Here is a 14374-nt window from a genome sequence, read left to right on the forward strand (position 1 = left end):
CCCCTGGCCGACCCGAGCGCCCGGACCCAGCGGGTGCCAGCCCCGCAGCCGGGCCTCCTCCGCACCGGGGGCCGACCCAGCCTGGGGAGCCGCCTCCCACCGCGCGCCCTTCGAGTGACCAACGTTGCGCCACCCCAGGCTCACAGCCGTGAATGATGGGGGCCCTCCAGCCACGCGCACGGCGGGCACTGCGGGGCTGGAGTGCGACACGGAGCTGCGCCCACGCTCCGGCCTGGGGCTCTGGGGTGCAATGCGCGCGTGGCCCTTCTTCCCGGGAGACCCCGAGCTTTCCTCAAGCCCTCCATAAACCCCCCAGCACAAACCCGCCCTCTTGCACTTTAGGGTCTAACACACGTTCCAGAACCTACGACGGTATTTGAAACGTTACATACAGAGGGGAGTGGGTCATGTCCAAGCCCAGGGAGAGTAATCAGAAGGTGAGTTTAAATTTTGGGGAGCGCGTCTAGACGCCGAGGGTGTTTGATTAAGTGCTACGGGCCCGGGGTGGAGCCCAGGAAGGCGGGTAGGCGTAGGCTTCCCCTGAAATCTGGTTTGAAATGAAAATCACCGCCACTTGGCCCCAATTAGAGGCCAAACCTTTTATGTAAACACGAATAATTAGCTTTGGTAATAGAAGTGTAAACAGAGTCATCATCCATTGATTTGCTAATTGCCCTTCTGTTCCAAGACAATAGACGGCTTTTGGCCCGCAGACTGGACTGCCCGCTGCGCACCTGAAGCGCAGGTAAATGGAGTCAGAGCTCTCAGAGGGGCTAGTTCCTCGGCTTCCCGGCCTCCCAGTCTCATCTGGCTGTTTCTTCTGGATGTAAACACAGCTCCTGGAAGGCCCCACACGTCCCAAGGGGCCACAGCGGCCAAGAAGTGACGGTGGTGGGGAGGCCCGAGTTTGCTTTACTGGGGACATGGAAGGGCCTCTGGTCAGGTGCTAAGAATTCCCCACTATAACCCATGCAACACAGATGGAAAGGCCCCTGAGCCTGTGCCGCCCTCCAGTCCCTGCTTCCAGGGCGCATGGCTGCATGGCACATGGACTGTGCCAGTCCATCTCATTGTCACTACAAACTGCGATTCTTCAGCCCTAACGACCCCTTCTTGGGAGAAGTCACCTTTCTCCTCCGTCCCTCCCACCGTCCACACGTGTAATGTCAAGTCTGGGGATTTCCTCTTCTTCTGCCTGTTGGACTCCTAGGCTGCAGGATGGCCGGAGTTAAACCCACGCCCTCTAGCCTCACCACAATCCCCTTCCGTCCTCCAGCCCCCAGGTTGCTCCCCCAACTCCAGAACTTTCTAACTAGGAAAGAGGAGGGTGGTCATGCTCCCTTCCCCCTCCCCAAGCTTGATTTGCATAGCATTTTACAACATTGGAGGAATGTCACTAAAGGGCCCCTCAAAGCCAGGGGCCCTTCCCCCCTTCACAAACTGAGAAGGAAGTGTCTCAGAAAAACCCTAGGATGCCCAGCGGGCAGCACCTGGTAAGGTGTGGCTCACGGTAACCGGCTCTCTGGCCAGAGAGGGAGTGACCCACCCTGGGTGGAGGATATTGGTTTTGGCCAACTTGATTGAAGCCCCACCACTCCAGGATCTGAAGGCTGGCAAAGCGTCCTGGGATGGAAGGGTCACCTCCCCCAGGCTGTCGCCTAGCCTGGACCTCCCCCACTTCCTGCCCAGCCCCGAGGCTGTACCTTTGTCGAGGACAGGCCCAAAGATAGCCAGGCTGTCATCGATAGTGGTGCAGTTCCACCGGCGGCCCCGGAACTGGTGCTGACACTCCTGGATGCCCAGCTTCACACCCTCTGCCACGCTGGGCATGATCTCGATGTAATTTCGGCAGAAGCGCAGTTGCTTGGGAACCAGGCCTGGGATGGAGCCGCAGAGGAGGGGCTGTGAGCCCAGGGACGTGTACTGCTGGCCAAGGGCCAGGGACCTGTGGGCAGACAAGAGAGTGGAGGTACTGTGGATGCAAAGCTGCAGGGCCCATCCAGGGCATGGTGTGGCGTCCCAGGAGCAGTGGAACGCAGTGTGAGGCTGTACTGCCCTTGGAAGCACATTTCTCCCTCCAAATGCAGAACTCTGATCCCGTCCAAGCTGCTCCTGCAGCATGGGCGCACCCAACTTGCAGGAGGATTGTTGTTGTTTTTGTGTACTTTTAGGTCAGAACCGACCCGGGGTTGACCCTCTAGAGAGTTTTCAGAGGCAGTAAATCACAGGGAGGAGAGCGCCCATCCTTTTCCAGCTCTAGGATTCGAACTGTTTACCTTTGCGTCAGCTGTGCAATTGGTTACTACTAAGCCACCAGAGGAGAAGGACCAATAGAAACCTACCCAGGATAAACCCCTTCCAGTCTTGCGGTCCAGTGTCCCTGCTGGACATGGAAGGAGTTGTTGGGCTGGACTCTTGAGGGATGCAGTACTTTAGGATCATAGAGTTCTAGTGACCCATGGGAAGGAACTTAAGAGGCAGAGAAGCCAGATACGATCTGACCTCCACCATAAGCCCTTCAGCTTCCTCCCCAAATGCCAGCTGCCCGGTGTGGAGTCCTCTCTACGGCTCCCTGGTATGTTTCCCAGGAAGCAGGACTGACCCTGGCTCACCTGTCTACCTGGGCCTCCATGACCATCTCTGAAGCTACTTCCAAGTGTCCAGATTACCACCTCTCCTCTTGTCAAAGAATGGAACTTTATTTCAAGGCAGGTGTCACAAGGCCAGGAAGGAGAATACCCCTGTTCTCACGCTCCCCCCACTCAAGATGGTGTGGCTTTGGTCAAGTCACCCTACGCTTCAGCCCAGAGATTTTTATAATCAACGGAAGAGCTTTGCAGGCAAAAGAGGGTGCTGTGGTGATACTTTAAAATACCAGAAGATCACCACAAGATAAAGGTAAACAACCCAACTGCAATATGGGCACAGGATATGAAGAGACACTTCACTGAAGAAGACATTCAGATGGCCAACAAACACATGAAGAAATGTTCAAGATCCCTAGCTCTAAGAGAGATGGAAACTATGAACTTAGAGAAAAGGTGAAAGTTTTGTGTTCAAGACTTTTAATTCATAGGGTTGCCATGGGTCATCTATGACTGCAGCACTTAACAACAACCAGTAAGAATAGCAAAATTCAACAGAGCAGCAGACAACAAATGCGGACGAGGTTGTGGAGAAACTAGAACCCTTATTCACTGTTGGTGGGAGTGTAAAATGGTGCAACCTCTATGGAAGGCTGTATGGCGCTTTCTCAAAAACTTGCAAATAGAGATACCATTTGACCCAGCAATTCCATTACTGGGGAATTGACCCTAAAGAAACCATAACTGCCATCCAAGCAGATATAGATAGTATGTGTGTGTGTATATATATATATGTATATGTATGTATATATATGTGTGTGTGTATATATATATATATATATATATATATATATATATATATATATCTCCATGTTTATTGCTGCTTTGTTCAAAATAGCAAAGAACTGGAAACAACCCAAGTGCCCATCAACAAATGGATAGAGAAGCTGTGGTATGTACACGGCATTGAAACAGATAAGGGAGAGAACGGTTTAAAAGTGATAATAGGATTGCTTTCGGCTCGGAGGAGCCCTCGGTGCAACTTTCTTCGGTTGTCCCGCATCTGGGTTCATCCGACACCAGCCACCTCTGCCATGCCACCCAAGTGGGGAAGTCAGTGCCACTTCCGCTCTGGCCCCCAAGATCGGCCCCCTGGGTCTGTCTCCAAAAAAGATTGGTGATGACATTGCCAAGGCCACTGGTGACTGGAAGGGACTAAGGATTACAGTGAAACGGACCATTCAGAACAGACAGGCCCAGATTGAAGTGGTGCCTTCTGCCTCTGTCCTGATCATCAAAGCCCTAAAGGAATCACCCAGAGACAGAAAGAAGCCGAAAAATATTAAGCACAGTGGAAATATCACTTTTGATGAGATTGTTGGCATTGCCTGGCAGATGCGTCACCGGTCTTTAGCCAGAGAACTCTCTGGAACTGTTAAAGAGATCCTGGCGAGCTCTGGTGGCCTAGTGGCAAAAGGCTGCACTGCAATCCCAGGGGTGCACAGTTCAAATCCACCGGATGCTGTGCTGAAAAAGGAGGAACAATTTCCTCCTTACCAGTCAGATCTGATTTGACGGTACACACACACAAACAAGAAAATTTAAAAAAATTAAAAAAAAAAAAGATCCTGGGAACTGCCCAATCTGTGGGCTGCAATGTTGATGGCCATCACCCTCATGACATCATAGAAGACATCAACAGTGGTGCTGGGGACTGCCCAGCTAGCTAAGGAACTACAGATGAAAAGATTTCAATAAAGGATCATTTGTTAACAACAAAAAAAAAGTGATACAGGATTAGGTATTATTTGTATGGCAAGAATACAGAATAAGAGCTGCATAATAAAGTGGACTGGGGTAGGAGGGATTGTATAACAATGAAAGAATTTTTTTTCAAACAGAAAAGTGAACTGTGGGGGAGGAGTGGGCAGGGAGGAAAATGTGCAACAATGAATGAATGGAAATCTAATTTCTCTATACTCTTTCACTAAAATCTCAATTAAAATAAAAAAACAACACCAAACGGCAAAGTGCTATGAGAATTACTGTTCTTCTGCTCCCTCAACTCCCACAGACAACAGAAAGAATAGTTTGTATATGACTGAGAAAATGATCTGTGGGTCCCAGGGGACTTCCAGGCCAGTTTTGACCAGCTCTGCAATTGGGGATTCTATGAGCTGGAGGAAGACTCTCCTTGCCCTTATTTCCGCCTCTGCTTCTTATTGTGTACCATCAAATCAGATCCCGATGACACAGGAGGAGATTGCCCCTCCTTCTCCAGCAGAGCAGCTGGTGGATTTGAACCTCGCACCTTTGGGAATGCAGCACAGCTTCTTGCCACTAGGCCACCAGAGCTCCCTTGCCCTTGCCCTTAAACTCAAGCACTGCCCAAGGCTTTGGCCTGCCACCACCCTCAGCCTTGCAGTGCAGCCAACCAAAGCCTTCGGAAGAGGAACTAGGAGAAGGTCCCAGGGTCAGGTCAGGGGAAAGCATACCTTTGGGCCTGGATGCAGGAATGAACCAGACACCTACCATTTATCAAGCTCCTTCCTGTCCGGTGCCAGGAACTTTATAAACACTATTTCTGGTCAGTTCTTCAAAGTGAAGACCATTACTATACTGTTAAAGGAGGAAATTGAGGCTTAGGGAGTAAATTGGCTTGTGCAAGACTTTTTGGTGTCAGGTCTGTGGCCAAGTAGAGCCTCCCATGTCACGTGTCTTCCCTAGAGCCATCCTCCACAGTTGGGTGGCTCCTCATTTCTGCCAGCCCCTGCAGATCCCACCTGTCAGAGCCGCTCTGGACGCCGTGGCAGTGGGTGGTGCCCACTCACCTTGCACTGCCTCCAGGCTCAGCTGTTAAGAGAGAAGGATAAAGGGAGCCCTCATTTTATTTGTTTTTAACATCTTCCTTTGTCTTAGGACAAGGGAGCCAAACTTGAGAGCTCAGAAGGTAGCCTTTTTGTGACATGATCTTGAGCACCGGGTCCTTAAGGAGAAGGAATGCCTGACCCGGAAGTCTGACTTGTCACTGACAGTAGCGCATTCCTGCTCTATGCTGAGCACAGGGCTGAGTCAAAGAAGTTACCTCATTTCATCCTGATAATAGCCCTCTGATGTGCGGCCATTGTTAGAACCCCGTTTTACGGATAGCTCAGCCTTGCACTTTGAGTAACCAGCCTGGACCTATTAAGCAAGTTATGAATTGGAACCCAGGCCATCTAACTCCAGCAAGCACCCGCTTTCTGGAGCATGCCCACCTGGAGCTAAAGGACTGTCTTCAGGCCTGCACTGTCTGTCTATCCCCTGGGGCTCAGGGCTGAGCTCTTCAGAGTGGGCAGAGTGGCCATCCCACCCCTCAATGATGGGCATAGGACACCAAGTACTCAGCACTTAAAGGGGCCCAGCAGATCCTGCCCACCCAGCCCTGCTTACATTTGTAAAGGATTTACCCCACTCACTGCCTCTGCATTGATTCCAACGCTTAGTGATCCGGGAGGACAGTAGAACTGCCCCATAGGGTTTCTGAGACTCTAAGTCTTTAGGGCAGCAAACGATCACATCCTTCTCTCAGGGAGCATCCAGCTGGTTCAAACCACAGACCTTTCATGTAGCAGTCATGAAACACTTGGCGCCCTATGCCCCAGGACTCCTACAAAGGAGCTGGTACATGCTATTGAGTCACCCACTCACGGTGACCCTGTGTGTCTATGGGAACGAAGCCCAGCCCAATGCGGCACCCTCCTCACAGTCTCCGCTGTGCTGAAGACCATCATTAGAATCCCTGCATAGATCCAGCTCATTGAGGGGCTTCCTCTCCTTTGACTAATCCTCTGCTGTTCCAAGCTTAGTCTTCACAAGTCTGTGTGGTAGAAACTTAATTGACACTGTTATTCTCCCATTGCCTGGATGAGGAAGCTGAGGCCAGGAGCTAAGTCTCCTGCCCCAGTCTGCAGGGATGCTGAGCAGCAGAGATGCACTTGTCTCCCAGCTCAGCTACTTCCAGGTGCCCTAACCAAGTGCTCTAACATCAGCACCCAGACAGCCAGGCAGCTCTGAGCTCTGGTGGGCAGCCTTGACCTGCCAGCCCAAGCTTCTCAACCAGGAGGCCCTTCTTCTGATGTTTAGGACCCTAGATGGGGACAGTTTCCAGAGGGAACTCTCCAGAAGGAATGTGAGGCCAGAGTCTTTGACACTGCCACCCTCTGACTTCACCTAGGTTTGGTCCAAAACACCTACATATTGTCTAAAACAATATCGTGGTGAATGAGGACAGAGTTTCTGTCTGAGCTGCTTTCCTGTACTGTCTGGACCCACCTCCAGCAGGTTTTCAGAGGCCGTAAATCACACGGGATTCCCTTCATCCACCCACCCACCCAGAAGCCACTGATGGATTCACCTGCCAGACAGGCCACCTTTGTGTTAGCAGTGTAGCGCCCTGTGGACTAGGCCACCCGAGCGGGCAGTTTGGGGTCCTTGATAATGTGCAGTCACTGTGGTCACTATGCGCTTAGGGACCGTCTGCAGCACTTTATCTCCTGTCTTATCATCACCTTCATTTCTTCCACCTTCTCTTTCCTGATGTGGTAGATAGAACCTGTCAGAATTGTCAGGGCCCCTTTCCATTGATCCAAGGAAGATGCATTGGTCCCAGGGAACCTGGCCCCTCCCCGGGCAACTCCTTCCTAACAAGGGAGGCCCAGTGAAATCTAAGTGCTCAAGGGCACCAAAAGGGCAAGGGCACAAGAACGTTTGCAGGATGCCCCATTCACATATTTTCAGTTCAGCCTGGACATCCTGCCGGTTATTAGCTGGGCAGGAGGCTCTGGGGACAGAGGCTTTGCTCCATGGTCTGTCGTTGGGCTAATGAGGCTGTGAGCAGAGGATGATTTCTGTAAGATGACCAGGCCTCCCAAGCATGTACCCAACCCCGAGCCTCCTACCCACACACAGCTCGTGTCCAAAATCCCACCATCGCAGACCCTAGGATTTCATTCCAGACTCCCTCCCTGTCACTGCAGCTGACCACACAATTCAGTCAAGGGTGCCTGGCTTTCATTTGAGTGACCCAGCTCTGCAGAATGAACAAAGACAGGAGCGTCACCCTTTCACACACAAGCCTGCACAGGAAGAGCTGTGTCCCACCATCTCTCAAAGCCCTGGCAAACATCTTACCCACTAGCTGTGTTCTGGGTCATCTCCTTTGACTTATACAGGAATGCCCTCACCGTAGTACCTCACTCAGACCTTATTACAAAGTGTGGGATCGAACTGTTCCATTTCTTCTGTCATGCTAGTGTAAGTTCTCCGAAGGCACAGGAAATCCCCCTGAGATACCATGCACACTCTTAAGAATAAACTTGGCGGGGGGGGGGGCGGATTTTATACTAATGAAAGAATTTTACTTTTCAAAAAGAAGAGCGAACTGGGGCAGGGGGGTGGGGGGCAGGGAGACAAATGCAACAGTGAAAGAATGGAAATCCAAAGTCTCTGTAAAAGTTTATTCAAATAATTTAAAAAAAAAAGAATGAACTTGACCTAGCAGAGAACCAGTCACATCCCAAGTACTGGATGCTTCTTGAGAAATGAATGAAGGTATGAGTCTGCACTGGGTTAAGCAATGGCGACACTCTCACCCCATAATTAATGGCCCTCCCAGAAACTCCTATGTGACCTTATTTGGAGATAGAAACTGTGAAGATATCATTAGTGAGAATCACACTGGATTCAATTAATTAAAAAAAAAACAAACCAAACTTGAGGTCTCTCTGTATTTCCTCTCCAGGAGGGAGGGCTGTCCTTGTATGGATGTAACTTTCCAATAAATTTATCTTTACTATTTTAACCTCAAAAAAATCCCCCACCAAATTTGAATAGGACCGAGTAGAATCAACCTTCACTGTTTCCAAAGCTGTAATATCTTTCTAAAAGCAGAGTGGCAAGTCTTTCTCCCGTGAAAAAAGACTGATTGGGTCAAACTGCCAACTATTCTTGCTAACGGCACAGGGCTTTACCACAGTGCCACTAGGGTCCATCCTAAATTGCCATTGTTGTTAGGTGCTGTCAAGTCGGTTCTGACCCAGAGTGACCGAAGGAAACACTTCTAACCTACTGCCATATGGCTGGTTCTGACTTATATGTCCCTCCACAAGGTCCCGCCGCTGTAAATGTTTATGAAAGAAGACTGCCTATCTTTCCCCTTAAGAGTGGTTGGTGCAAGAGTCCACAATTAAGGTTGCATAGTGGAATGTACTTGGGGCGGTGGGAGGGGTGCGGGGGGATTGTGTACCGGGGAAGGAGTCTTTCTTTTACTTTTGAAAGAGAGGAGCGAACTGGGGGGCGGGGGGAGAGGGCTGGGCGGGTAGAGAAGTGCAGCAATGAATGAACGGAAATCCAAATTCTCTGTAAATGTTCATTAAAATTATTAAAAAAGAGTGGTTGGTGGAGTCAAACTTTTGACTTTTTGATTAGTGGTCCGACAAGTTATGCACTGTGTCACCAGGGCTCCATAAACCCAATGACTGGTGTCCCTCTAAGAAGGCTGGCTGAGATACAGAGAGTCACTGACAGTTGTTCTTGATTACCTTCGAGTTGAGCACAACTCATAGTGACCCTATGAACAAAAGGCCTGAAGCCCTTCTACAACTATCAACATTTATCAAAGTTCATAGAGTTTCCGGAGGCATGTTGTTTAGAAGGTGGATGCCACACCTGCTTCCAAAACTGGTCATAGTATATTATTGTTATTATGTGCCATTGCATGTACAGCGACCCTATGTCCAGCAGCTCTGAACCCTTCCCCCTCCTGAGCCAGTCAAACAAATTCTGACACACCAACCCCCATCGCCCCAGTCACTGTATCAATCCATCTCATCTGGGATCTCCCTCTCCTGCACTGTCCATCCACCCTTTCGAGCTTGATGTCCTTCTCCAAGGACTGATTTCTCCTGGCCACATGCCCAAAGACTTCAAAATCCTAGCCTCCAAGGAAAGACTTGACTTCACTTTCTTCAAGACAGACCTATTTGTTTTCTTGGCAGTACATGGTACATTCAGAACTACATGGACGTGGAGAAAGGAATCGTGTTGAGGTAGCCATAAGCCAAGGAACACCAAGAATTACGGGCATCAACAAGAACGTGCATGAAAGGCTTCTTCCCTCCAGCCTTCACATGTTCACAGGGCAACATACATTCTCAGACCTCTAACCTTAGGTCTAGCCTGACCCACGCCATGGTATTTTCATGTGCTTCATACGCATGTGAAAGTTGCACAATGAATAAAGAAGACCAAAGAAGAAGTGATGCCTTTGAATCGTGGTGTCGGTTAAGAAGATGGAATAGCCCGCAGACTGCCTACAGCACAATGAAATCTGTGTTGGAAGTACAGCCAGAGTGCTCCTTCGAGACTTCCTCTCCCATCTTATGAAAATGTTAACCGAAGGGGCCAGTCCCTGGGGAAGGACAATGTGCTTAGAAAAGTGGACGGTCTGTGAAGAAGAGGAAAGATCCTCAGGAGCTGTGCTGGCACCATGACTACAATGGGCTTTAGCAGTGGAGACTGGGAGCCTGGCGAGGGATTGGGCAAGATTTCATTCTGTTGTTAGTAGCGTCACCATCAATAATTTCTGTTGTTTTAAGTCGTCCAGTTTGTGATGTAGCCCCGGGAATGGAATACAGACCCTGCTCTCCTAAAGGGCCAGTCTGATGCACCTCACCCCTCATCCTGCCGCCCCTCACCCACGTTCTCCAGACCTCCGGAGGTTCTGCCCACACACAGGACAAGACTCCTCGGTTCCGCTGAGGAAGTTCCTATGATGAAGATCAGAGATGACGATGCCCAGGCTCCCAAGGGAGGTAGGACCTGCCTGGCCCGGGCAGCTGGTGAGGGGGAGAGCAGAGGGCAATGCCAGGCCTTCCCAGCTGGGTCAGGAGTTATTTATACCCTGCCCCACCTCAAGGCCCCACCACCCTCACCCTGAAGACAGCTTATCCTCCACTTCAGCTGCCCACCACCCAGCTGGGCCGAGGGCAGTCACAGGTGGCTGGGTGCAGGGGTAGCAGGTGTCAGCAAGCATCAGGCCTCTCGTGGAGACCCCAAGGTTGACCTCTTAGGGAAAAACCTTCTCTTCAAACAGGGCAAAACTGCACAGTCTCGTATGCCTTCCTCAGACTCACCCAGTCTCTGTGCTGTGACAACACCTTTGTCACCAGGTGGTTCAGGGTGGACATAGGACATGGACAAGCTTTTTTCTTTCTTTTTTCAGATAATTTGGTGACTTTCCTTATTTCCTTTTTTTTTTTTCTTTTCTTGATTATTTCCCCCTGAGAACTCATAGAGAAGTATACAGTGTAGGGTTTGGGGTGGTTTTTTTTAAGGAATAAAACGTTTTACTTATTTTATTAAATATGTAAGTTTAAAAATATTTTCTCTAGAGAATTTTGAAAAAAATAATATTTTCTATTATCACTATTATCTTTTTTAAATGACATTTTAAAATAATTGCTTTTTTCAAGATTTAGTAGCTCTGGCTTACCAAATGTTAATACTTAATTGTGTTGTTATAAAGTTTTCTGCCCCTTATCATACTCTCTAATAAGTTTTAAAGTCATTTCTCAAGACCAATAAACAATTCAGCTGATTATTTTATATTAATTTGATAAAAATCAATATTTTCTAGTACTAGTACACGTACTAGTACACTTTCACTATAGATTTTACCTTTCATATATTGGTTATTTATACACTTTAGTTTCTCTTTTAATGCATTGACTTTTTTTTAAAATTTTATACAATGTAGTTTTGGTTTGTTTTTTGTATAATAATGGTTTTCAATAAAATGCTGCTTCTTGAGATTTAATATTTTTTTTAACCTCCCATAGATAAGGAATTAAGAAGCCCTGATGGTACAATGAGGGAGCTCTGGTGGCCTACTGGTAAGAAGCTGCACTAGAATCTCAAAGGCACACTCTTTGAACTCACCAGCTGCTCCAATAATTAAGCACTAGGCTACTAACCCAAAGGTTGTCAGTTCGAACCTACCCAGAAGCTCCAAGGCAGAACCTGTAGGTGATCTATTTCCATAAAAATTACAGCCAAGTTTCCTCAAAAAGCTGAACATAGAAATTCCATATGGCCCAGCTATTCCACGGTTAGAAATAAACCCTGAGAAAATTAGAACTGAGACACCAATGTTCATAGCAACATTATTCACCATCACAAGAACATGGAAATAGCCCAAATGTCCAATCACAATTGAGTGGATTGAGAATTTGTGGTACATTCACACAATGGAATATTACACAGCAATCAAGAGCAACGATTTTGAAAATTACTACATAGCTTAGGAGGAATTAGAATTATGCTGAGTGAACTAACTCAGTCTCATAAGGACAAATACTATATAAGATCATTACTGTAGAAATTGACAGATAACTAGTAAACCGTGTATGAGGATCCGAGGTGGGGAGGGTGGGAGCAGAGGTAGGAGACTGGGCAGGAGGAAATCATAGGGGCACAATTTGTGGGTGGAGGGAGGGTGGGTAAAGGAAATGGGAAAGAGCTGGCGGGGATCTGGAAAGACAAGGTAATGGTGGGCATAGTTCAATGATGGGCATAGTTCAATGATGATTGGCTTTGTAGAACAAAATGAATAGGAATGATTGAAACACAATGTGAATGAAGGATAGTGTGAAACACAATGTAGATGAACTTTGTAAACAACCAATATAAAATAATTTTTTTTTAAAAAATTACAGCCAAGACAGTTTTATCAAATTTCATGTACATCACAAAAATATTGAATTTTTTTAAAAACCTCTCCAAAAAAAAAAAAAAAAAAAAAAAAAAAAAAAAAAATAAAAACCTCTCCAGCCAGGAAACATTTGCAGGCAGTTCCTGTCTGTCACATGGGGTTTCCATGAGTGGAAACTGACTTGGTGGCACTTCCGAACAACAGAGAGGGAAGTTCTTTTGACAGGAACCTTTGAAAATCCATGACTGGTCAGTGACTTTTTAAATCTGGGAATCAAATCATCATATGTATCGAGTGCATTTTTTGAGCAAGGCACTGTCTCATGATTAGCAACAGAGGAGTAAACCGAAGGCCTCCAAGCCCCTGCCCTCGTGGAGTTTTCCTTTATCCTGGCAGAAAGACAGTACACCAATAAAACGTGGTGTGCCAGATGATAGGGAGAAAGGAAAGGAAGGAAGGAGTTCTGTGCAGGGTGAGCACCGCTGGAGAGGACGAGCCATGTTCAAGCAAAGACTGGAGAGGGTCGGAGAGGGACCACATGCCTGTACGAAGAGGCTGGCCAGAACTGGGGTTAGCAATCCCAGCTTGTTTCTTAAAAACTCAGGTCCCCCCAGGGACTGAAGTCACACTGTATCACAAGATGGTGAGATCAAGGAGTTCTCCACACACTGCCTGCTGGGCTCCAGGTGACACTGGTGACCCTTGGATACCTCTGTGATCACCTAACGATGACCAAGACCCACTGAGGGGCGTGCACATGGGGCTGTCCCCACTCTGCTGCCCTGGGTAGTCCTGCACCCAAGCAAGTAGCCCCCTTGTTACACACTGATTTGTAAGGTTTTCAGACTAGGAACCTCAACATTATAGGATTTCAGATGGAGGACCTCAGGGTCATCTAGCCCAGGGTGTTTCTTATTTATGTAGAAATTTTTCTCCATATGAAATCGTACAGCACTTCATTCCTCTCCATTCTGTGTAAAACAGATTAGAAGAAATAGCTGGAGCGCCATCCCGCGATTCTTCCTAGGTGCCCTTCTGCACAAATGGGTTGGAGAGTCTCTGGTCTTGCCTAACTCCAGCCATTTCTAGATCCATGGGACACTCTGTGGCCACCTCCCAGAAAAAGCTATAGCAGCACAGAATAGGACAGGGTTCAGATGTGTTGTCCACAGGGTTGCTATGGGTCGTGCTTGACTCAACGGTGCCTCACATTAACAACAACATAGATCAAAAGAACAAACTGATATAATCTTGGAAAAAGTGAAGCCAGAATGCTCCTTGGAGTCAAGGAGAGCAAAGCTTCATCTCACATACTCTGGACATGCTGCTAGGAGAACCTTTTCCTTGGAAAGGAACATCCTACTTAGAAAGGTTGAGAGTCAGCAAAAGAGGAAAAGACTCTAGGAAATGGATTAACAGAGAGTGCCTGCATCTCAGAGATGATGTCAGAGATGAAGGTGACAGAAGATAGGACAGCGCTCAGATCTGTTGTTCATAGGGTCGCTACGAGATGTACTTAAGTTGACAGCACCTGGCAACAACAAATGGAGTGGATGGAAAGACTGAGGCCCAGAGAAGGTCTGCCATTTCCCTGGGGTCACCCAGCAGCTGGGAAGGAAGAACTCTTCCCACTTCATTACCCGCCTCCTTTTCCCCACCGTCCAGTCCACTAGCCTAGGGGATGAAGACACACAGAGCTTCCCCGGGAACTGGACACAGAGTAGCAGCCAGGACCTTCAGAAGTCACCACCTGGCTCAGGCTGGGACAGGTGGCTCCCCCCCACCCGCCCCCCATGCCTTTCCTAGAAGCATGAGCTCTCTGCCTCACCTTTCCCCACTGCCCAGGCCTAACCTTCCCTGTCAGCCTCCAAAAGTTAGGGTTTCCTGACACACACCCCTCAAGGTCTACTGTTTCTTAATATGGTGCTGAGACCCAGGAGGGACTGGGAGACCCCTCTCTCTGTGACCACATATCCCTCACCCCTCCAGCAGGGACCATCCTACTGGAGATCCCACAACAACCCAATGCTCAGTGCTC

General features: G+C 48.4%; 1 protein-coding gene across 1 annotated transcript in view; it reads right to left on the bottom strand.

Annotated features, from left to right (window-relative positions):
- WNT3 (wingless-type MMTV integration site family, member 3) overlaps positions 1–14374 on the bottom strand; it is a 58157-nt gene that overhangs the window by 6605 nt on the left and 37178 nt on the right. Inside the window, exon 2 of the mRNA XM_006897818.1 lies at positions 1704–1945. Coding sequence (XP_006897880.1) covers positions 1704–1945 — 242 coding nt within the window. The remainder of the gene's footprint in view (positions 1–1703; positions 1946–14374) is intronic.

The sequence above is a fragment of the Elephantulus edwardii genome, unplaced genomic scaffold (assembly GCF_000299155.1).
Source record: "Elephantulus edwardii isolate Elephantulus edwardi_28Jun2011 unplaced genomic scaffold, EleEdw1.0 scaffold00216, whole genome shotgun sequence".
NCBI classification, from domain to species: domain Eukaryota; kingdom Metazoa; phylum Chordata; class Mammalia; order Macroscelidea; family Macroscelididae; genus Elephantulus; species Elephantulus edwardii.